This window comes from Diaporthe amygdali, assembly GCF_026229845.1.
Source record: "Diaporthe amygdali strain CAA958 chromosome Unknown NODE_15_length_991109_cov_64_707514, whole genome shotgun sequence".
In the NCBI taxonomy this organism is placed as follows: domain Eukaryota; kingdom Fungi; phylum Ascomycota; class Sordariomycetes; order Diaporthales; family Diaporthaceae; genus Diaporthe; species Diaporthe amygdali.
The window spans coordinates 566,410-588,906 of record NW_026517035.1 but is presented as its reverse complement, the minus strand read 5'-3'; the positions used below and the strand labels follow the sequence as shown (position 1 = coordinate 588,906).

Here is a 22,497-nt window from a genome sequence, read left to right as displayed (position 1 = left end):
GCAACAGAGGCCGCCCCTCTTCCGAGCTTCTGTCTATTTCAGAACACTTCAAATCAAGACGATCCTTTGCTCGGTCTGCACATGTTGAATCTGTTCGTTCCTCATCACGACAGAACCACGGTGGCTTGAGGGCTCAGAAACTCCTACACGGAAGCCTACGACTACCCTGGGCGCTCTGCCGCTGCGCGGCCATGCGATTCAACCGGTGACGACCTTTCCACGCTTTCAGCGTCCTCACATTGCGCCGCGACAGTATCTCTATGTTTCGCAAGTGAGTAAAAATGAGGAGCTATGATAGAGATCAAATGATCTCTTGTAGGAAAACCCGCCCTAGCATAACCCCTATTTGGATTGATTTCGTGGGATGACCTTTTATGTAATGGTCTCCCCTCGCGTAAGCTTCTATGAGGGAAGTTAAGCTCGGCAATAACCGATTCACATTTCTTTCAGTGTCGCGGTTCTGTTCCAATAGTCTACGTGAGGTATCCAACTGCAGGTTAGACAGTGCAGCTGAGAGACTGCTGGAAGTAAGTATGCTGTGCAACTCGATATTGCCGCTCTAGCGGCGGGAAAAGAGATATTCAGCATCGGTCTGTATTACACTCCCCGCGGAATGCTATAACCTGATTGCCCATCCTGCCCTCGATGGGTCATCTTCAAACCAACCTCTTTCAACCCCTCACTCCCCCAGCTCATACCACAGGCCGCGTGCATATACAAGTGATTGACCTGCCAGACTGGCCTCTTCGGGGTTCGCGAAGCAAAACGTGACAACATAGCTTCACAGGAGAATGGATTTTGAGAAGTTCAAGCAGAAATTACGCGTCCGCGGCTCCAAAGCCAATCACAATCGCAATGACCAAGCTGATGGTCAGGCTGGCCACGAGGAGCAGCGAGCGAACATGAGCCCCATGGCCAATTCTACAACAGGCTTCTCTAAGTCGTCGATTTCAACATCAGCTCCTACCGGCAGCCAACCGTCCCCGTTACGTCTGTGGGATAAGTCCAGTAAGCAGTGGCCGTCTGCGCCTGAAGCCAGTGACACGCCGATCCACGAGCTCTGGAATCTGGCCTACGAGAATTTACGTGAGAGCGATGAAGACCTCATAGTTAAATATGAAGCCAAGCTTCGCGGGAACTTTACCGCCGGGCTCGACGCGACGCTCGGCTTGACGCCTGGCTCGAGGGCTGACACTCGAGACCTGATGGAGACTATACTTCAGCACAAGATGGACGAGATAAACAGAGACACATGGAAGCTAAAGTTCGGAAGCTCGGAGATTCAAGTCAAGGACCTGGTGCAGCCCGTCCTGGGGGTAGTCAATTGGGCTAACGAGTACATCACTGCAGCCGTGAGCGCGAACTCGTCTGCCTCGATAGCATGGGGGGCCGTTAGTCTCTTGCTGCCGGTCAGTAAAATAGTATCAGGGTCGATACATTGCATTGGGGGCTAAGTTTCATCGACTCCTATAGCTCTTTTTGAACCCCCCGAAGCAAGCCGCATCGTTGGCCAAGGGTCTAGAGGAAATTTCGTCTCTCATAGCACACAGCCGCATGTGGGAGGATCTCTACATTCGGCGCTGCGAGTCAAACAATAGGCAAATGAAAAATTCCTCACCTGATCAGCGCAATGTATTCAAATACGCCTTAGAGCAGCTTTACCAAAAGATCCTCAGATTCCAGATTGGAAGCTATTGCTACTATGACCGCAACGCCGCTTTCCGCCTTGGTCAAGATATCGTCAAGTGGAACGAATGGGATGATCTACTAGAAAATATACGACACCAGGAGCGCAAATTTGCCTCAATCAACGACACCTGGAAAGATATCACATACGAAGTGGAGCGATCGGCAGCAGAGAAGCGGCACTCGGAGGCCATTCGCCGCTGGCAAACTATTGGCACCGATGTTTCGGGTCTGCTAGAGGTAGTCAGAGATGCACAGGAGAAAAAGCAACGGGACGGTTTGCTCGACTGGTTGTGTGCAGTCGATCCCTCTGAAGCATACAACGCTGCCCGTGACAAGCACATGATTGGCACAAGTGACTGGCTGATCAGATACAGCCAGAAGTTTAAGACCTGGGAGACGTCGACTAGCTCTCTGCTATGGCTCAATGGCAAACGTACGTACGACTACCATTGCTAGTGTCTTCCGGTTCTCCCGCTAACCGCCTGCAGCTGGTTGTGGGAAATCAATTCTAAGCTCGTCCGTCGTCAAGCATCTCCGGGATCGATATGCATCGGACCCCCAAACTGCGCTTGCATATTTCTTCTTTAGCTTCAGTGACCCAAGGAAACAGATTGTAAACGTAATGCTCGCGTCGCTTGTCAAGCAGATCTACGCCAGAAGGCCTGACACACCAGAGCCCATCCGGGCCCTCGGCGAATATAAGACGAGAGGCGAGCGTCCAGACACCGAGGCACTCATAGCGGCAGCATTAGCTATCACACATGGATTCTCAGCGACTTTCATCGTCATTGACGCTTTAGACGAATGTCCGACCATGGCTGGTGAGCGAGCGAAGCTTTTGACCAGCCTCAAACGCATCATTGCCGTGATGCCTGACAATGTTCACATCTTATGCACAAGTCGAGCGGAGTTAGACATTGTTACAACGATGAGAACTGTCCTCATTCCACCATCGAGAGCCGAAATTGATCTGGTGATGTACCGAGATATGCTCGACCACGACATCGGTCTGTACATTGATGAGACGCTCGCATCTGCTGCCTTTACGTCTTGGCCTAGTGACCTTAAGGACGAGGCGAAGGAAACGCTGATGAAGAATGCGGACGGAATGTAGGTAATGATAAAGTTTTCTGTCACAAAAACATATCCATTGTCGCTGATAGTCGCCATAGGTTTCAATACATCTTTTGCCAGTTCGAAAACCTCCAAAATCTCGCCTCTGTCCCGCTCGTCCGCGCAGAGCTCCAACAGCTTCCTATCGGACTCGACGCAACGTATGAGAGACTGCTCGTGAACGTAGACCCGAGATTTCAACCCCAGATCATAAATTCCCTAAAGTGGATCTCCTCGTCGAATAGGGACCTCCGACTCGAAGAATTGGCGGAGATCTTCGTCCTCTGCCCCGGAAATGATGCGGTCTTTGATAATACCCAACGGCTGTGTGGGCCTGCAGACTTCATCAGATACATGTCCAGCCTAATTGTCGTACGGAAAGTCTCAGAAACGGTCATCCGCAAGAAATGGATCCGCTATACCAAAGAAGTCACGTATATCCGTCTAGCCCACTTCACAGTCAAGGAGTATCTTATGTCCAAGCGCATTGCCAATGGCCCGGCAAAAGGCTTCTCTTTCACCGAAACTGACGCCCATCTACACATCGCTCACTCGTGTCTTGCATACTACCTCCATTGCGTCAATCTTCTTGGTGAAGGTGAAGAAGACTTGTCTGACCACGAGCTCCGAAGCTATGCTTTCGAGAACTGGATGTTACATCTCGAGATGGTACCGCGCGAGCTATGGTCGGCTGATGTCGGCCAACTCGCTGCACGAGCACTCGCAATACGTAGCGAAAGCGTGCGCATAATTCTTGAAGATGAAGCCGACACGATTTGCGATTTAATTGGACATGAAGTGGATTTGTGGGTGCGTAACGAAGTGTTAACCCGGCCGCATATTTATACCGCCCTGAGAGGCTATGTCAATCTCACCGATATGTTGCTGAGTGGAGGTCCCGGCACAAATCCATACTTAACGCAGGAAGATATAGATTTAGCACTTCACTATGCGGCGCTCGGTGGGAGCACTGCTGTCGCCCAGCTTCTCATAAGCAAAGGCGCTGACTGTAATTCCAACAACGGACCAACGGGAGGCGCGCTACTCGCGGCAGCATACAGAGGGCATATTGCGATCGTTGAACTCCTCCTCGACAGAGGCGCCAACATTGATGCGCAACACGGCGGATGGGGCACGGCCTTACAGGCCGCTGCGTCCCGCGATCACCTCGACGTGGTGCAGTTGCTTGTAGGCCGCGGCTCCAACATCAACGCACCAGTAAATGAGGCTGGGTGTGCGATGACGTCGGCTGTGGCTACAGACAGCGGCGGAGGCATCGAATGCTTTCGATTTCTCCTCGACAACGGCGCCGATGTAAACATGCAGTGCCCAACACGTGGTACTGCACTGCATCATGCGGCTGCCCACATGAGCCACTCGGAGAATAGGCAGTGTATCCGTCTGCTGCTAGAGAGAGGCGCCGATGTCAATCTTCCGGGCGGGGAATACGGCTACCCGCTTCAGGCAATGTGCTGTGATGGCTATGTAAAGCCATCAGATATAGAGCTGTTGCTTGAAAGGGGCGCTGATGTCAACGCTCGGGGCGGCTACTACGGTACTGCGCTCCAGGCTCTGTTTTCTAACAATTGGGTTGGATTTGAACACAAGAGGGACGTTGCGAAGCTCTTGCTTGATAGAGGTGCCGATGTTAATATTCAAGGCGGCTTTTACGGAAGCGCATTGCATTCAGCTTGCTATAGCAAAGACGCCATGGAGAGTGTGCAGTTTCTGCTGGAGAATGGCGCCGACTTGAGCGCTGAGGGCGGCTATCACGGTACTATGCTACAGGCAGCATGCTGCAGCCTAGATGAACGACCTGCACAGCTCTTGCTCGACTTGGGAGCCAATGTCAATGCCTCCGGAGGCGAGTTTGGAAGCGCCTTGCAGGCGGCCGCGTCTGGATCCAGCTGGGACAGTTATCGACTGGTGGTGGTGCTTTTGAGCAAGGGCGCTGATGTTAACGCGCCCGGGGGCCGCTACGGCACTGCCCTGCAGGCGGCCTGCGCAGACGGGAGTATCGACAGCGTGCGCACCCTACTCAACCACGGCGCCGAAGTCAATGCCGAGGGCGGGGAATACGGAACCGCCCTTCAGGCGGCCTGCCAAAATGGAAGGGCACATTGCGAAACCCCACGTTTGTTGATTGAGCACGGTGCAAACGTCCACCTGCAGGGCGGCACGTTCGGCAGTGCCTGGCACGCTGCCGCAGCTCAGGCATATAACGACGACGTGTTACAGTTGCTGCTGGACCATAACGTCGATGTTGACGACGCACGAGGACGACAACATGTTACTGCCCTCCACGCGGCGCTTGATTCCAGCTCGTTTGACAGTTCGAGCCAAGAGTCGCGGATTCACAGGATCGGCTTTCTGCTGGATCACGGCGCTAACGTAAATATCGGAGGTGAAGAGGACGGCTTCCCGCTGCAATGGGCATGTGCAAACGCACAAGAACACGGCGCGAAGGTAACAAAATTCCTCCTCGAAAGGTGCCCCGAAGTCCATGTCAACGCAGCAGGTGGTATTTTTGGTTCAGCTCTGCAGGCGGCGGCGCACTCGGGGCAAATAGATTCGGTGCGAATGCTGCTGGATAAGGGCGCCAACGTCAACGCGCAGGGGGGCCTATACGGCAGCGCACTGGATGCTGCTGTATTCAAGGGATACTGGGATATCGTCGAGGTACTACTGGAGAGGGGAGCAATCCCGGACGGCCAGCCCCATGAGGAGTGGTTTACAGACGTTCGGGACGCGCTTGGCCGCGGAGCTGCGGAGCGTTACAGGAAGTTCTGGGAGAGACGAGAACTCTGGGAAGAGGCAGTGCATGTACACAGTGAAGATGAGGATCATCAATGAGCATTGATCTAGCAAGTGCCTTTGGTTGCGAATATCTCTTTGATGGGAACACCTAGCATTTGGGACATGATGGGAAAGATGCTGTTGAGACGATTCTTCACCCTTGCTAAGGCAAAGATGACTAGTATTCCACAGGCCAAGATGACGGCTCAAAACCAGAGATTAGACATGCCGGCCATCCATAGTCAGTTGTTTGCTTTTTGCACTCTGTCTTAGTACGGAGTGACTCTGACAGAAAACACTTTGGTATCAACAATAATACAGTGCCGCTGAAAGGTTGAAAGGTAGGCATCGTTTGAATGTTGACGTACGTAAGGCGGCAGAGTGTCCCAAGATAATCCCAGGCCCAAATTTCTTGGCATTCCATCGATGGTGGCTATGCCAATGAACCAGTGCACTTATTAAGTCAAAGAATTTAACACAAGTGTTTATCCTCTGTTTTGGTAATCATATTATTATTATTGTAAATAAGATAAGTAATAAAAAAAAATAGGATTAGCTACATTTACTTATCCTATCGCCTTCTGCTACACTTCTTGGCTGCGATCACAGAACTAGGCCTGCGAAGGGCACTGTGGGCTGAGGACGAGAAGCAACTGGAGAATGTTATCAAGATACAATACGCAACTCTGCAGCCTGAAAACTTCGTCTCATTGAGCCTGTCTTTACTGCTTGCCACGACATAGCTGTCTTCCTGTGGCAAATGGACGACGGAAATCATAAGCACGCAGACCATGAGGCTTGGCTCGCAATACAGCTCAAAAAAACATCCCTATAAACGTTCAGGGGCACGAATACTGCTGCCGCCAGCCACGCTATTCTACAACGAAAGCTTCGAAGACTCGCACCGCTACCCAACGGTGGGGCAGAGCTTGCCGGGTATTGGGCAGAGACGCAGATATGCGGCGGCGTTGTCCTATTTGATCGGGATGAGAGTGGCGAAGAGTTGAGCCTGGAAATAACAAAGCTTCAAAATCAACAGACTAGTCACTACGCAAGGCTGACAAGATATTCTCTCAACAACAGTGTAACGGCATATACATACACAACACACGCCGCAATACGACCATCCCACCCCCAACAGAGCAACAGTTGAGTCGGCTGATAGGATTCCATTTGTCGCCGAGTCCAGATCACGAGTACTGCCCACTTCCAATCAAGGTAACCGCTGAGAACAGGTGGCGTTGGGATGCAGAAAAGGTCATGACGAAACATAATATATTTCGAAATCGCCACGAAATTCCCCGGATGCAATATCGAAATCGGTTCAGGGGGCGATGTGTCGTTACCGCTCAAGGCCATCCAGAAAGAATCGAAGAAATAAAAATAGTGGAACAGAGTGCTAAGAAAAACGCTGGCCAGCCATATGATGAAGCCCTCCTAGCCAAGCTACTATCCACACAGCTACATATCACTCCCACTTCCGATCTCTGGGATTGGTGGAAGGATGAGATTGCCGAGCTGGAGCCTGACAGGAACAAGCAAGGCAGGCCGCCATATTTCTTCGATCCTTGAGCCGTCCGGGCAGCCATGGCTCCATGGCGCGAGAATGCTATTGCAGGGGAACCGATCTAGTTGTCTAGATAAACGGATAATTTTGGCTCCTTCAACCTAGTTAGTCAGATTGACTGGCTGCCACACAAGTTGTTTAGCATCGCGATGACTTCTTCTCGTCCCAGGTTTTGACCTCGACATTGGCTGCATCTGAGTCCTTGATCATGGGATAAACACCTTTCGGTCAAATGCGCGCATCTGAGGACATAATGTACCTTTAGAAACTGTAGTTTCCCTCTGGGGTCAACGGCCGAAGTTCCATTACTTTGCTACACAGACTAAACCGCGGAAGATACAGACAGAGCGGAGGTAGTCCGGATGTAACGGTTCCTCAATCTGGCATCAAGTCAGCATGAGGAGTTTGCAGCTCAGTGAGGTTTGCACCGCAAGACCCATCGAAATCGAAATGAGGCCAGGTTTATCCGGCCCCAGAAGGCATCCTACCTCACCCTTCCCCAACAGGAAGGTCAGGAAGCTTGATGCGGTTCATCCCATCATCACGCAACTAATGATCGGCATATAGCGTGCGAAATAAGCTCTTCAGCATCCCGGTTCCCGGCGGCGTCGACCTCTAATCATGCGCGCCTGCGGGGCTCGGCTTACGGTGCAGCACACAACTCGTCATTCGCGGAGATAAAGTGCTTGTTCGCACGCGTTCCTTGCAGGCACTCATGTATAAATACCGCCAAGGCCGGAATGTTGGGAGGTCTTTGGAATTTTGCAGCACTGCTCGAACAGAGAAGCATTGTTGACTGTGTTTTTGCCGCGTGGGACAGAACTATCACCATGCGTTCGCTTCTCTCTGTCCTTGCCCTAGGTTCCCTGGCCTTTGCTGGACCAGGGGCCTCTGAACGACCGCAGTCTCTAGCTCTCAGCCCGCGCCAGGCCGACGCGTACTCTGCGTATACCATTGACCAGCCCGTGGATCATTTCCCCAGTGACGCTCGGTGAGTAAGCCCCACGCAATCTCAAAGCCAGATTTACGCTGATTGCTTGAATGAAGATATGCTCCACACACGAATGCCACCTTCAAGCAGCATTATTATTTTGACTCGAGTTACTACAAACCTGGTGGTCCGGTATTCCTCTACATAGGTGGTGAAACGGATGCACGGAATCGCTTCTCAAACCTTGAGACAGGCATCATCCAGATCCTGATGAACGCCACAGGGGGACTCGGTGTGATTATAGAAAACCGTTACTATGGACAGAGCGTTCCTTTTGAGAATCTCACCACCGACAATCTGGTTTACTTGACCAACGAGCAAACTGTAGCGGACTTTGCGTATTTTGCGCAACACGCAACCTTCCCGGGAGTGAATGCATCCTTGACAGCACCAGCCACTCCCTGGATCTTGTACGGTGGAAGTCTTGCTGGTGCCCAGACGTCCTTCACCGTCAAGACATACCCAGATATCGTGTACGGCGGTATCGCGGCCAGCGGCGTGATCCGAGTCGCTGTCGAATACCCGGAGTGGTATGACCCAATCCAGAAGTTTGGCCCAAGCGACTGCGTCCAGAGCATCAATGACATCGTGGACAAGTTTGACGGCCTGGTAGCGGCTGGCAACACTGAAGCTATCCAGGAGTTCAAGTCACTCTTCGGACTGGAGTCTTTGACAGACAACCGGGACTTCGCCAAGACCATTGCGTATCCTGTTGGGGGTCCGTTCGATTACCCGACTGACACCTGGCAAGAGCTTTCCTGGACGGACCAGAAGACGGAGTTCTGGTCATTCTGTTCAAACGTCACCAACCTTGATGCACCAGCGGAGGTGACAGCCGTGGACGAGCAGCTGGCAAAGTACACCGATGGCGAATCTTGGGAGAACCTTGGAAATTATGCGAAATACGTAAAGGATATCATTTTGCCCACATGTTCGAGTGGAGACTATGCCAGCGGTGATTGTTTTGGGCAGGGAAACGGTAAGTCTTATTTTCTCAGATCTATGCTGCCATACTGATACTAATTCTATGCAGCAACCTACTGGACAGAGCAGGCTGGTACATCTGACCTCGCTTACCTTTACACAACCTGCACAGAAATGGGATTGTACCAAGCTGCTGCAAAGCAAGGTAAATCGCTTCTTTCCAGGGTCATGGACGGCAACTACACCCAGGAACAGTGCACGCTGGCCTTTCCGCCGGGCGAATACAACGCGATTCCGTCCTCTCCCGACGTCGACAGGTGGAATTCGTACGGAGCGTTGGACTTTCAGGCGGATAGGCTGGGTTTCATCGACGGGAATCACGATCCCTGGCTCGACGGCTGCTACCACTCCAATCTAGCGCCACAGAGGTACAGCTCTGATCTCCACCCAGCATACCTGATCGTGGACGGCGGGCATCATTGGGACAGCTATGGCATCTTGGACGTGCCGAATGAGCCCCAGTTCATCCGGGAAGCACACAAATGGCAGATCCGCACTGTGAGAAAGTGGCTCCGGAAGTTCCCTGATTGGAGCCCTGCTAGCAATGGGACGAAGCTCAGATGAGATGGGCTCTCTTGCTGCACAGCAAGTCTTCAGTGAGGTCTAAAGGATGGCTTGGGCTCGACTGAATAACAGTATCCTAAATAATCGAGTGTTCTATTTGCAACTCAACAGCTGGCACCCAATCTGAACTCAAAAGTTGGTCAAGCTCCTGGCTGTAATACCTTAGTCCTCTGAGCCCGAGAGACATCCCCCTCACCAGCCTGCAAGTTGAGGAAGGAATGGACATGACTGTCAGACCAACCGGGCAGAAAGACAGGCGAGAATTCTTGACCATTTCTTCAGGTCAACCCTGAGGCCTTGAATTGGGATCGATATTCCACGTCGAGCAATGATCTCAGCCATCCGGCCCTGCTACCGCTCAGTACTACTCATGCCACACTTGTCAACGATCGGTCTCAGCTTGTTCCCATAGTCCTTTTTCGCCCCCGGACCCTTCAACAACGACACCTAGTCTAATCTCACCGTGGTGTTCGTGTGGATGAATTGGTGTCTTCTTCTTCCACTAAATAAGCATCAAGGATGTGCGGACAGTATTGCTGTTAAATTCCTGCCGATGTTGACTGGCTACAGTATCGGGCGTCAAGCTAAGGAGAATGAGAACACTAAATAGTTTCCAGATACTAGCGCAGCATGATTTTTGGTTTCATTCTTTTCGTGGGCGGCCGCCATTACAATTGCCAAAAGATGGCTTCTCTGGCCGGCTTGGCATCTCTTGTCTCAGCTGCACAACTCGAGGGCTCCCACCCGTTTAAGAGACTCGTTTCTGTAGCCTCGAATCCAGCCATGGGGTGTCCTCTCGATCACTGGCCGCAAAGAGAAATAGCTGTCCCTGCCAGTTCTCTTTTCCGCTTCGAGAAGTTTCTCACCAGTGGTCGTCTCGTTCCTCCAAATGTAGGTTATCTTATTCGGGTTGTCTTGGCGCCATTGTGCCGCCGTCTTCAACATCGACATAGGCTCAAGTGCGCATCCAGCCGCGAAAGAAGGCTTGCCCGCCCTTGCGGTCTCCACGATCTCACGCGGCAGTCTCGCGCCACCCGAAACGTTAACCCACTCCTCGCCCTCAGCCAGCTGCTCAATGTTCTCGAGGGTGGTCATCAGCTCGCGCCCACCGGGCAGGCGCACCAGCCACGATCCCGGAATGACCCCGTGCCACACCATCCGGTACGGCACCGCCCACGACGTCTTGGCCACCACATCTGCACGCACAACGGCCTTCCAGGTCGCCATGTCATCCTGGTCGTAGTCCGTGCAAGCCACGGCACAGATGCTCGCACCATCCTGCCGGATCGCACCCGGCGTCTCGACAAGCCTCTCCAGCGCGGCCGTGATGGACGCCCACGCTGATCCGGAGGGCTTGGTCCACAGATTACCGTCGTGCAGGCGTGGAGCCCCGCAGCGCCGGATCAGCGAATGGCGTGCGCATACGATAAGGAGCGAGTACATGTGGGGCAGGTGAATAGGCGTGAATGGGTCTGTGAGGTGTCTCCATTCGCCCCCCGGAACAACTTCGTCTGGAAGAATGCCGGTGCCGAGCATGGCGGCGCACATCGTTTCAGTCCGGATGCGTGCGTGGCGCATGCGTGGGAGCACGGCTCGGACGGAGTCGCACATGTGTGCGGACTGACCATCTCCCCAGCCAGTGTAGCCGGTATCGAGCTCGAGACTCGTACAAGACAGGGGTATGGCCTCCAAAAGATGGGTAAGAATTTCGTGGCTGGCCCAGCCGATTCGCACGTGTAGCGATAATGATGACAATTTGGTTAGCTTTGGCAGGACGGAAGCTATGAGTCGTAGTTCCTTGTTGAAGTCGACTGTGGTAGGGTTTGGGTCGAATCTGAGAGTGATGGAGCGAACACGTTCCCCGTAGAGCCCCGGTTGGATACAATGTGTAAACATCCCAACGACCTGGTTCCTAAGGGCGACGTTGCCGTAAAGGATGGGGGCGGCGAATTGGTTCCATTCTTTGCATACCAAAAGACATCTGAACAGGTCTCTGTTGCCAGCGCTGGTGTTTCGTAGCTCGGTGAGGACGGAGATCAAGATGTCCCCTGAAAGTATATCCATTGTGAAATGGGTCGAGTGACTGCGTATCGAGGAACAGCATCATGAGTGCTAACATATAATTTGAAGCCGATCTTCCACCACGTTAGAAGTCAGCCGTGAGGTGGCGCGGCAAGTCGGGCGCCACCACTCCGTGTCTACCACTCAATGCAAGGATTCACATGCCACTTATCCTGCACGTACGTACTTGGGTAACTTCGAAAAAGCAAGTAGACAACCATTATAGCCGTGCTTGCCGAGGTGACAATTTGAAGGCGAAAAGGCATGGATGATAAGCACAGACGCAATTATTGGTTTATGAGTCAGTCTTTTAATACAGATACAGAAAGTCTACATGGGAGATGTGTTGAGAAAAGACCTGATAATAGTTTTAAATCTCAACCGTCCGCGTATATTAATAGAGACTTATTCAAAAACCTACTCAGGCTATTCTTACAGACATGTACACTGCAATATAACAAGTTTATCCACCTACAAGAGAATTCGTACAAATCGTGCTCACCAAAATCAATCATAATTAAACAACAACGCGTGGCCCACGTGTGTCCTTCTTTACACGAATTTTTCTCAAGACTTCGGATGTTCTGCTGTGACCCTTCTCCTTTAGTGCTCGCTCAGGATACTGGGCATAAGACTTGCACCACTTATCCCAGGACTTCGCAGCCTTGGTCAAGACCTTGTCCAGGTCTTCCTTGACCTGTCGTGTCTGCCACTAAACGCCCCGTGTCAGTATCTAGAAATTTGCTAATTTGAATACTCCGAGTGAGACTTACGTTCTCGTCATCCCAGTCTCCACCATGTTCCACACCAGGAGCTCTGCCCCTCCTATCGGGCCACCATCCGATGCTTGCCAGGACGTCCGTCTTGGTCGGGGGAATTCCGGGGCTTCCGAACGATTTTGGGTTCCTCTGGTGGCAGATCTCCTGGAAGTAGGCTGCCATCGTGTCCATTGCATCGTCAGGGACCATACGGACCTTGAGAGTCTTCTTCTTGTCCTTCTTCTTACCGGCTCCAGTCGCCTTCTTCAAGTCTTCATCGTCCTCGTCGTCAAGGTTTTCCTCGAAGTGCACCTGTCTGCTATCCCTACGGCTGTTCTGGCGACCAGACTCACCCTCATCAGGACGTGAGGTCTCAATGCCCGCAGTGTAGATATCCTCCTCAGACACAGGGCTCAGTCCCCTGTCCGACCTACTTGGCTCATGAAGACCCTGGCCCTCCTCATCCACAACAGGCTCGTTGTCCATCCGCCGCGTCACAGAGCGCGCCGCCAGGTATGCCCGGTAAGAAGCGTACATCCAAACGCCATCAATCTCTGCCAGACCTCCAAACGGCCACACCACGGCCGCAAGCGTGTCAATCGCGATCGAAGGCGGGAACAGCAGCGTGCTGAGAATGCTGTCCCGCGCGGCCCGGCGCTGCGTGCGACGAAGCTGCGCGCCCACCTCCGTGTGCACCTGGGCTGGGCTGTGGTCCGCCAGCACCGAGGCTGGGTGGATGAGGACGAGCTCTCCGACTTCCTTGCGCGGCACGCGGTTCAGGAAAGTGATGTCCGAGCTCTTGATGGCGGCCACGGCCCAGTCGCACCCGCGAATCGCCTTGTAATGCAGCCCGCGGATTGACAGCGTTTTGCCTTCGAATGTCTTGGCCTTTTTGACCTCCTGCTGCGCCAGCCGCTTCACCTTGTGTCGCTTACCCTCTTTGCTGCCAGCCTCGGGCTTCAGGAGGTGGGGCGCTGGTGGGGTGTAGATCATGTACCGCTGGGGGACGTCGAGGGTCCGGCCTTTTGCGGACGGTGGGGGCAGTGGGATCAGATACGCGATTAGTTTCTCTGGGTTTCTCGTGTATCCTACTGTAGTGACTGGTATATCACCTGTCGTCAGCCGGCGCCGCGGCGGGAGCAGCTCGAGCTCTTCGACGGGTTCCGGCGAGCGGTTGTGGTCATCTTGTTCGTGAGGTGGCCTTGGTGGAAGATCTGGACGCTGCTCGAGATCAGGCGAGTGTCGGTTCTCTGAGTGCGGTGAAACATGCGACCACGTGGAGGGCTCACCGCCCGGGCGCGCTGGCACAGGGGGCGCCTCTGGACTCGCCGGATGCTCTGATGGGTATGCGTATGACTCTGAATTGCTCGTATTGCCTGTGTTGTGATACACGGTGTGTGCTGCAGGCGCGTAGGTGCTCTCCTCAGCGTACCAGGGGCTTCGATCGTGAGAATTCTCCACGCCGTGAGAGACGTGATGGTCGTCTTCTGACTCGAGATATGGGTTGCGGGATAGGAGTTTTGACTGAGAGCTTTCCCCGGTATTGGAACCCTGCATGTACTCGGCTTGTTGGAATGTCATGGTGAATGATGGCCGACTTCAACTGAGTCTCTGTAGTCGGACTTGAGCACGGCGTCTTCGGAATTTTATTTTCAAAAATGCTGACGGATTAATTGTGAACGTAATAAGCAAAAGGGGAACCGTCAGGAGATCTGGTCGAGTAGCCAACCAAAGACTCTGGAGCTTGTTTCACGCGTGGCCGTCGACGGCATAATAGACGTGACGTGGCGGTTGGAATGTCCCTGGAACTTCCCAGTCAAAGCGACTAGATCAATAAGGCGAGACTGGTTTACCAGTCTTACAAGCATCTCCTGTAGAAATCATGCAAAATTCCATCCCTACGTCAGTGGTTATATCAAAGCTTGGAATTAACTTCGGGCTCTCTGCGCAGACCTTGTCTCTATCCATTCATCACGCGTTGAATCAAATCATAACTTGGTGTTCTGTCAAGTCTAGACAATTTTCACGCCCTTAGTCTTGCGGACAATATCTCAAGCTTGGCACTAAATTAAGAGATCCCGGGCCCACTGGGTTACATTCTTCCATTTCAGACAGGTTGTGACTTCTCAGGAGCCTCTTGTTAACAATCGCCTTTACAGATTCATTCGTCTAAGCATAATGAAAATTGCGTCCTATATATATCATATGTGTATTTCGAAGGGACTAGTCTCGGACTTCGAGTCCGACCTCAAGGATATGGGTCTGTGATTTCTAATTCTCCTATCACGCGAAGATCCTTCCCGCGCTAAGCAAACGCCAACCTACAAGGTGCAGGGATATGGCCCTCAAAGGAGTCGTGTCTTGACTGTTTACATGAATTCACTGACGTCTCGCGAAACACAATGTGATTGATAAAAGTTCGTCTGCAGAGACACAAGACAATTTTCACTCAATGCACATACAATATTTGTAATGTAGTTCGCATTTTTGCATGGGATTGGCCTCTGCACAACAATCATGTGCTCTGGCAGAGGTTGTAAACATACTTCAGCACTATATTCTTACTAGCTCAGTCCATCATAACCACTTTCGAGAACATTATCCAAGCGGAATAGCCTCTAAACCTTCTGAGTGGTTAGGTCAAAATGGTATGGTAGCATTATCTGTGACCCTCTCTGGCAGCTTGGTAAGCTTGCGGGATCCTTTCACCCACGAGTGGATTAGCGTCCGCTCCCGACGGTGACTCTAAGGAGGACCAACAAGTACTGCGGTAGACAATGCCAATGTCACTTCACTCCCAACAAGCTTCATCGTGCGGAGATGGAGCGTTGACTTATAAAGGAGTTGCCTCATGAGGCTTCTCTGACAGTTCGGCCGACATTCTAATCCAACTTATTGTTCATTCTGTATAATTCTTTTCAACCCTTCAAAAAGTCGAAATCTGCAAGAAAATGGCCTCACTCAAGCCCAAGACCTCCTTTGTGATCGTACCAGGCTCATTTGCCACAGTACCTCTCTACGACGGCCTCGTCAACGTTCTTCGCAAGCAGGGTCACGATGCGCGAGCCATAAATCTGCCCTCAGCCAATGACGGCTCGCGATTTCCCGCGCCAACCAATGAGGACGACGCCAAGCATATCCGGAAAGAGGTCACGTCCAACCTCGACAGCGAAACAGACCCGTCCAACGTGGTTGTTCTGCTCCACTCGTACAGTGGTGTGCCGGGGTCTTCCGCCATGAAGGGCCTCAGCAAAGCCGACCGTTCAGCCGAAGGTAAAAGCACGGCTGTCATCGGCATCCTCTACTTGGCTTCTTTCGTTCTCCCCCTAGGCCAAGGGAATCGGAGCTGGATGTCTGCTCGGGATGCCATATCCGAGCCGTTCAAGACCGGCGTGCCGGGAGGATATTTGCCGCCCATCGACCCAGCTTATGGAGCGTACATCTTCAACGACCTCGAGTCCGAGGAGGAACAGGCTCAGAATCTCGCTCTGATGACACGGCATAGCTCGGACAGTTTCGACGGCGTGGTGACGTATGAGGCATGGAAAGAAATACCCAGCGTGCTAATCATTCCGGAGAAGGATGTGATCGTTCCCACCCCGTTGCTGGAGTTGATGTATGAGCAGGCCGTGGCGGCTGACGGGAAGATCCGGAGGGTTTTCGTCGAAGGGGCCGGTCACTGTGTAAATGTTAGTCGGCCGGAGTTTGTGGCTGAGGAGGTTGTGAAGCTCGCAACTGAGAATCAGTGATCAAGACTCCGACGTATGGAAGTCTAGAAGCAGTTTCTCAACATAGGTCAAATGTTCTTGGTGCAAAGTCCGTCCCGCGAATCATGAGACCTATTCCGTGTCTAAATTCAAGGACACAAAGAATGTGCACATACATAGGAACCCAGCCAATTAAGTTCATCATTAATAATTCGACTAATATCTCATCAATATACAAGTGCCCCTTTGCCTTTACTCATAGCGGTAGCAGTAGAACCCGCTTTTCACATCCACAACATCCATGACTTTTACCGTGGTACCAATGCTGGGAAAGTAGATATCCGTCTCATTTGTCACCGGCGGCGTCGAGTTGCCATTGAAGACGGTACTAGTTCCGTTATATTGGAATTGCCTCTCTGCAAAGTCGATCTCTTGCCAATCCAACCACAGCTTATCAAGCATAGCGTGATGCACGAAGAACGCAGGGTCAAACGGAGACGCAAAGGTATCAAACATCACAGGGCCGATAGCAAAATGCCCACCCGAGTGCAGCCCCAGTCCCTCCCCCGCAACTCCACTGTTCACAAAGTCCGTCAGGGCCCCGATCTCAGGCTGCTCCAGCGCCAGCTCGATCATGGTCTGGTTGTTGAACTGGTAGGCTCCGTCGTTCAGGTCCCTCGGGAGGCATCGCGGGTTGTAGTCGCTCCAATTCGAGGGAAGGCCCGTAGTTAAATCACTGAATGCGAATGGTCCCATCGTCACGGTCATGTTGACGAATGGGCCGCTCTTCATGCAACCGCCGCCGTTACCGGGGGGAACCTTCAAGCCTGTCGAGCCTATGATTGTGGGTGGTCGGTCCGGAATAGGCTCACCGTCGCCACCGAGGCTGGTCATGCTGCCGTCGAAGAGCGGGCTGGCTGCCAAGTTTGGCCACAGAGCCCAGTTCCAGTAAGGTTGATACCCGGCGTAGTTGCACTCGTCGCGTAAGAATTTCTCCCACAAGTATACGTAGTGGCGGTGCCAGTGGAAAAAGACGCCGTTGTTATGGATAGAGCGGGTTAAATTGATGTGAACAGCAGCAAAGTCATCGAACCGTGATTTAGTTGCAGGGAGGTTTAGCTCTGAAGGTGTGTTTTGAGCACAAAGTACCGCGTCGATGTAATTTGTTCGCTCGGAAGACGTCAGCGAGCCCCATTCTCTCCGAATAATCGCGGTTTCGGTGGTGCACGTCCTTTCACGACGAGTGTGATCCAAGGAATGGGCCAAGAGACCGGGTAGTAGGATTGTCAGAAGAATTAACCGCATCGTGGGACCGTCTTGATGTTATGGAGTCAATGATGAGCATTTGTCTGCCTTCTTGGGCTTGGCTACGTGAAGAACAACAGAATTTAGCAGGAATAAGCAGCGAGGAGTAGTCACCGGAAGGACGTGGAATATTTAAAGATGATCATCATGGGCTTCGTCTCGTCCAAAGTTGGACGCAGCAGTCAGCTAGTACTTGTCGTCCGGCCTGGGTTCGCCTGGAGCATGTTTGTCCGGGCTAGCACAAGGTACAGTCGGAAAAGCATAAAAGTACAAGCCCGTCTGATCCTGTGATCCACTTACGCTCCACCCACTGTAATAAGAAGTTTGAAGATGCCGCGGGAGCTGACAAGCTAGCTTCTCTATTGAAGTTTGCAGAATGCATCCTTAGATGCCCTCAATGCACTTGGCGTATCTATTTGTCATACGATACCCATCTGCAGTCAACTAGTGCTCACCAGCACGGTGTTCACTTCAAACCCGAATGCCCGGAAGGGCTTTCGTATAACGGCAAACGGTCATCCAGCGTTGCACAAAATTCTCAGAGATGCCAAAGTTACCGCAGGATCCGTCACGCTTAAATTTGAGCCTCAACATGGCCCCCAAAAGATGTTGAGAGGCACCGGTCTCCCGCCTTGTGGGACTCAACACAGATTTCGCCGCCTCTGTTTGCTTCTGGTAGAGGGCCAGTGTAGACAATAGTTCCACCCTACTCTTTCTGATTAGCTTGCCATCAAATTGTCAATGATTCGGGTTCTTGAAACCACTATATCAATCTGAAGGGGTACGGGGCTGAAAAAGACTTCTCGGCCGAGTCCTTGACCGTGACTAGGAAGTGACGGGGACAATCAAATCCCAGAGAGGTTGAGCTGTAGGCATAGAGCTTAAATCTGCACTATCCCGGCACGGCCGGGGAAGCTTAAAGTTCAGGGTACAGATTGAACAAGAAGTGTTCTCCCCAATAATTTACCGAGATCATGAAGATCTAGCACCGAGTCAATGAGCTCCTATGCCAAGTCCAATATTGAGCAACCATTGCAGTGTCCCATAAATCTTGAGTCTAATTAGGCTCACCGCACCTCCATAGCAACTCAGCGGTTCGTCTGGAAATGTTCCAAAACCAAAGAACTTCTACGGCAAAGTGGGGATTGACTCCAATTACAGGAGCTACACATGAGAGATTTGATGATTGCCGCAAAGACCGTTACTATTTATGGCACTTCAAGTCCGTCGAAATCTCATGGACATATTGCGTGGGTGGGGGAATGGGCCCGAGAGGAACTGTGCAAGCTACTGTCTCGTATTGCCTAGCGGAAGCATGAACAGACGAGCGGAGTCATGTACAGGAGAGAAGAAAGGACCTCAAACTTGAGTGCTGCGTTTGAAACTTTCATAAAACTCCTATGAGATGACCGCATGGAGGGTTAAAGGAGTGAATGAAGTGCCATGTTGAGCCCACCCGCTCGGTGCAAATAATCACGGCCCCAGATCATAGTTCATTCTCAATGGGTTTGATAATGTCGTTTAATACTTCAATACTTATAGCCTTGGGGACGCGAGTTTACACAGGAAGTCATTTATCATAAATACAACAGCAAAGCCGTAACCTAAAGACAGCGCCTAACAAGTCCATTAATCAGCGCCGAATAATCAGACGAGCAATCCGACGCCTTCATGATCCCAACCTCCGAGTTGACGTAAAGACACTTCTCCATATCTCTCTCCATCAAACATCCACAAGAGTCTCAACCTGAGGAGTCTCTTCCGCAACACGTGGCGCATTCTCCTCAGAGACATGGCCATTGTCTGCCACGATCAGTCCACACTCCACACACTGCAGCTGTCCCAAGGGCATAGATGCCGAGCGCGAGTTCTTGAAAGGGTGCCCATTGTCACAAGCGTCCCATGACCCGGCACCGTTAGAGTTCTGTGTCACGGCAGTGTACCAATCTTTGCTCCCCTCACAAACGGATCCCCCGTCGAGCCAGCCTTCCCCGACAAAGAACTCGACAGTTTCGATTTCTTCCTCCAGGTGCTGGGACTTCAAGTCACAGCTTTCATGAATTTCACGGGCCTTGCTGATATGGTCCAAACCGGAGTGCTTGAACTCATTGTACGTCGCCGCGGATCCTGACATTGCCAGGACCGAGCCATAGGCCGTAACGGGAGGAATTTCTCCTGCCCGTGTCTGTATGTCTTCTCCAAATGCGCGGGCGAAACCACAGAACCATGCAAAATATAGATGACCCTGAGCCTCAAAGATTTGCCGATTTGTGTCTTTCGCGCACCTGATCAAGTCGAGAGAGCACTTCAAATTTGATGTGACGTCTCCTTGAAATCTGGTGCGATCGCAAATAGTTATGCCAGTCGAATGTATTCCCCTCTTCAGCTTCAAGAAGTCGGCCACTGCCGTGATGTTGCACCTAAGGTAGAGATCCATTGCAAATATGTGGCCGCGAGGGTGGACAAACGGCTCGTGGAGAGCGAGACCCGTGGAACGGTGAGCTGCCTCATTGTTCTCCTTTGCTTGCTTCATCAAACCCGCGACCTTCCGAACGCTCTCTTCTTTGGCATCCATTTCCCTCGCATAGATGCCGATCTCATTGTACAAAACAGTCAGGCCTGTGTATCTATTTTGGCCAATAGAATTTCTCAAGCCCTCGATCTGATTCTGCATGTGGCCTTCCAGCTGGATTCGGAGGCTCGATTGATCGGAGGAGGTGGGGAGGCGTCGGTAATCCGTATGCCGATTCAGGTCTCTCGCTTCTTCAGCCAGACGGGCATTCAGCTCAAAGAATTTCGCATCTGACCAGGAAATGCACTCCTTCAGCACATTGTCAAGTAATGGACGACGAATGATTCGACCATAACGGGAGATTTCACGGAGAGAGCCTCGGCAGTGGGCGCAGCAGGCGACTGTTTGAATGGAGAATGGCCTCAACACACCCTTGATACTGGAAGGCATATCGTCGTCTGCTAGGTTGAAAAATTGTTGCATGCCCAAGTGCTGATCCATGGAGGATCTGGTCTGGAAATGGCCGCAAGAAGAGAAGACGCAAGGGTCTTCGTCCAGTCCAACGTCTCTGTAATCTTTCATTCCCAAGCTGTCGACGATGCTGAGAAGAATGTCTTCCGAGCCGCATGTCTGGCAGTATTTGGAGTCAGGACAGACCACGCCGCATAAAGAAGGGCATTGGTGTCCACAGTCTAACAGCAGAGTACAACGCTTGGAGCAGGGAACCCAGTTGCATGGTGCGGCACAAGGCATAGTGCATTTGCCGTGTGGGCAGCCGGAGTCGCAATGGGCCTCAGTACATGGCATGCAAAGCTCGTGGCAAAGCTTATCGCAGCGGGTGTGACTGCAGCGAACGTCGCATGGCTGTTCACAGGGACCACAATCTGTGTTTCCGTGGCAGGTCCTTTGACAAATATGAGCACAGTCGGCGTGCCTCCGACCGCAAGCCTGATCACACAGTTCGTGCGCTGCCTCCACGAACGTGTCGAGGCCATCCATGGACGTGTTTTCATCGCTAAAGTTGCATTCTTGACAGTTTCGCTGACATATGTGGCCACATGGAAGTGCTCTGCCACACCTTGCCGGGCACCTGTCTTGCACACCAGTCCTAAAACAAGGAATGGTTACTTCGTGACCGCAACCAGACATCTTATGGTTGACATCAGCCTCGCAAATGATTGTGGATGGATTCTGCACCTGCCAGCACTTTGCTGACTGAAGAACATGACCACACGGAAGACTCAGGTAAACATCCTCGATCACCTCACCGCACTTGTCTTCACAGCGGGCTCCACAGGTCAGGGGGCAGATATGTTCGCATCCTGACTTTAGCCGAGGGCAAGGCTGATTGCATGTCATAGCTTCGTGCAAATTTTCCGAATGACACGAAGACTGGCAGTCATGACCACAGCTCAGCAATTTCCCACAAGGCTGAGAGCAACCGCCATCCGCAAATGCTAGGGCAAAGTCATTCGGCCTGGAGACAGAGATGATCTCGCCGGGATGGCGGGGGCACTGAAGTTCGAGCCTGTCTCCAAGATTGCCCTCAGTTTGCAACATATTGATGATGCGATCCCAATCCGGAACTCCTTTGTAGGTATCCGAGTCTCCTAGAATATAACATCCGTGCCGTGCTCGGGACATGAGGGTGTTGATTCGATTTGGAATAGCCATGGAACCACAAGCATTCTGAGAGTTGCATCGGACAAGAGAAATGATGACTACCTTGGCTTCTTCTCCGCGAAAGTTTTCCAGCGTGGTAAGCCTAATACTCTCGGTAGAGGCAGCCTCTCGGTCGCTTTCCTGTGGTCCGTCGAAGACCGGACCTGTGTAGGTGCTCAGTCCTCTGTGCTCATTCGGATTGATCTCCCAAATGGATTCAAGGTCACGGTCGTCGACTTCTGTTGTGAAAGAAGTCTCTGTCTCCATGCGCCTCAAAAGCTGGCGGAGCTGGCCCGAGGAGGGCGTTATGACGGCAATATCATGCGAGCTGTACTGGCCTTGCCGAACGATGTAAGACACCATCGCTGTGACCATCTCAACTTCGAAGTAATTGACACAAGAGTCATCATCTCGAGTTGAGCTTTCATGACTCTCCACGAACTTGTGGTCAAACCAGGAGATGCGACTTCTTATGCCAGCGAGTGGTGGATATTCCACCACAGCAGACGCATCTCTCAAGATTGTGTGTCCAGCTGGACATATCAACCTGGCAATAGGCAGGTTCATGCGGCACTGGGTCGCCAAGGTACTGAATGGAAAGTTTGGACCGTGCCGATACGGCGGATTGACGAGTCGTTCGAAAAGCGAGACGTCCAAGGCTTTGAGGCCACCCGCCTGACTGCTGCGCTGGAACTTCTTCGCGCGGACTTTAGGAAGCAGCTGCTCGTGGTCACCAATCAGGATGAAGTGCTCAATTGAAGGGAGGATGGCTGTTAAAATTTGTGATT

The 22,497-nt window shown here is 52.1% G+C and overlaps 6 protein-coding genes across 6 annotated transcripts; 3 read left to right on the top strand and 3 right to left on the bottom strand.

Moving 5' to 3' along the window:
• Window positions 1–791: 791 nt before the first annotated feature.
• J7T55_009918 (uncharacterized protein) lies at window positions 792–5,655 on the top strand (the record flags this gene model as incomplete). The annotated part of the gene is made up of 4 exons (XM_053143882.1): window positions 792–1,409; window positions 1,474–2,122; window positions 2,178–2,799; window positions 2,862–5,655. 4 exons carry the CDS (start codon window positions 792–794, stop codon window positions 5,653–5,655), a joined length of 4,683 nt encoding a protein of 1,560 aa, XP_052993436.1.
• A 2,340-nt stretch (window positions 5,656–7,995) lies between these two features.
• J7T55_009917 (serine carboxypeptidase S28) lies at window positions 7,996–9,704 on the top strand (the record flags this gene model as incomplete). Its single annotated transcript, XM_053143881.1, has 3 exons — window positions 7,996–8,156; window positions 8,213–9,135; window positions 9,190–9,704. The coding sequence occupies 3 exons, from the start codon at window positions 7,996–7,998 to the stop codon at window positions 9,702–9,704; spliced, it is 1,599 nt and encodes a 532-aa protein (XP_052993435.1).
• A 717-nt stretch (window positions 9,705–10,421) lies between these two features.
• J7T55_009916 (uncharacterized protein) lies at window positions 10,422–11,768 on the bottom strand (the record flags this gene model as incomplete). Its single annotated transcript, XM_053143880.1, has 1 exon — window positions 10,422–11,768. One exon carries the CDS (start codon window positions 11,766–11,768, stop codon window positions 10,422–10,424), a length of 1,347 nt encoding a protein of 448 aa, XP_052993434.1.
• Window positions 11,769–12,282: 514 nt separating this feature from the next.
• J7T55_009915 (uncharacterized protein) lies at window positions 12,283–14,104 on the bottom strand (the record flags this gene model as incomplete). Its single annotated transcript, XM_053143879.1, has 2 exons — window positions 12,283–12,477; window positions 12,539–14,104. The coding sequence occupies 2 exons, from the start codon at window positions 14,102–14,104 to the stop codon at window positions 12,283–12,285; spliced, it is 1,761 nt and encodes a 586-aa protein (XP_052993433.1).
• A 1,370-nt stretch (window positions 14,105–15,474) lies between these two features.
• On the top strand, window positions 15,475–16,272 carry J7T55_009914 (uncharacterized protein; the record flags this gene model as incomplete). The annotated part of the gene is made up of 1 exon (XM_053143878.1): window positions 15,475–16,272. One exon carries the CDS (start codon window positions 15,475–15,477, stop codon window positions 16,270–16,272), a length of 798 nt encoding a protein of 265 aa, XP_052993432.1.
• A 210-nt stretch (window positions 16,273–16,482) lies between these two features.
• Window positions 16,483–17,535, bottom strand: J7T55_009913 (uncharacterized protein; the record flags this gene model as incomplete). Its single annotated transcript, XM_053143877.1, has 1 exon — window positions 16,483–17,535. The coding sequence occupies one exon, from the start codon at window positions 17,533–17,535 to the stop codon at window positions 16,483–16,485; it is 1,053 nt and encodes a 350-aa protein (XP_052993431.1).
• Window positions 17,536–22,497: the final 4,962 nt, after the last annotated feature.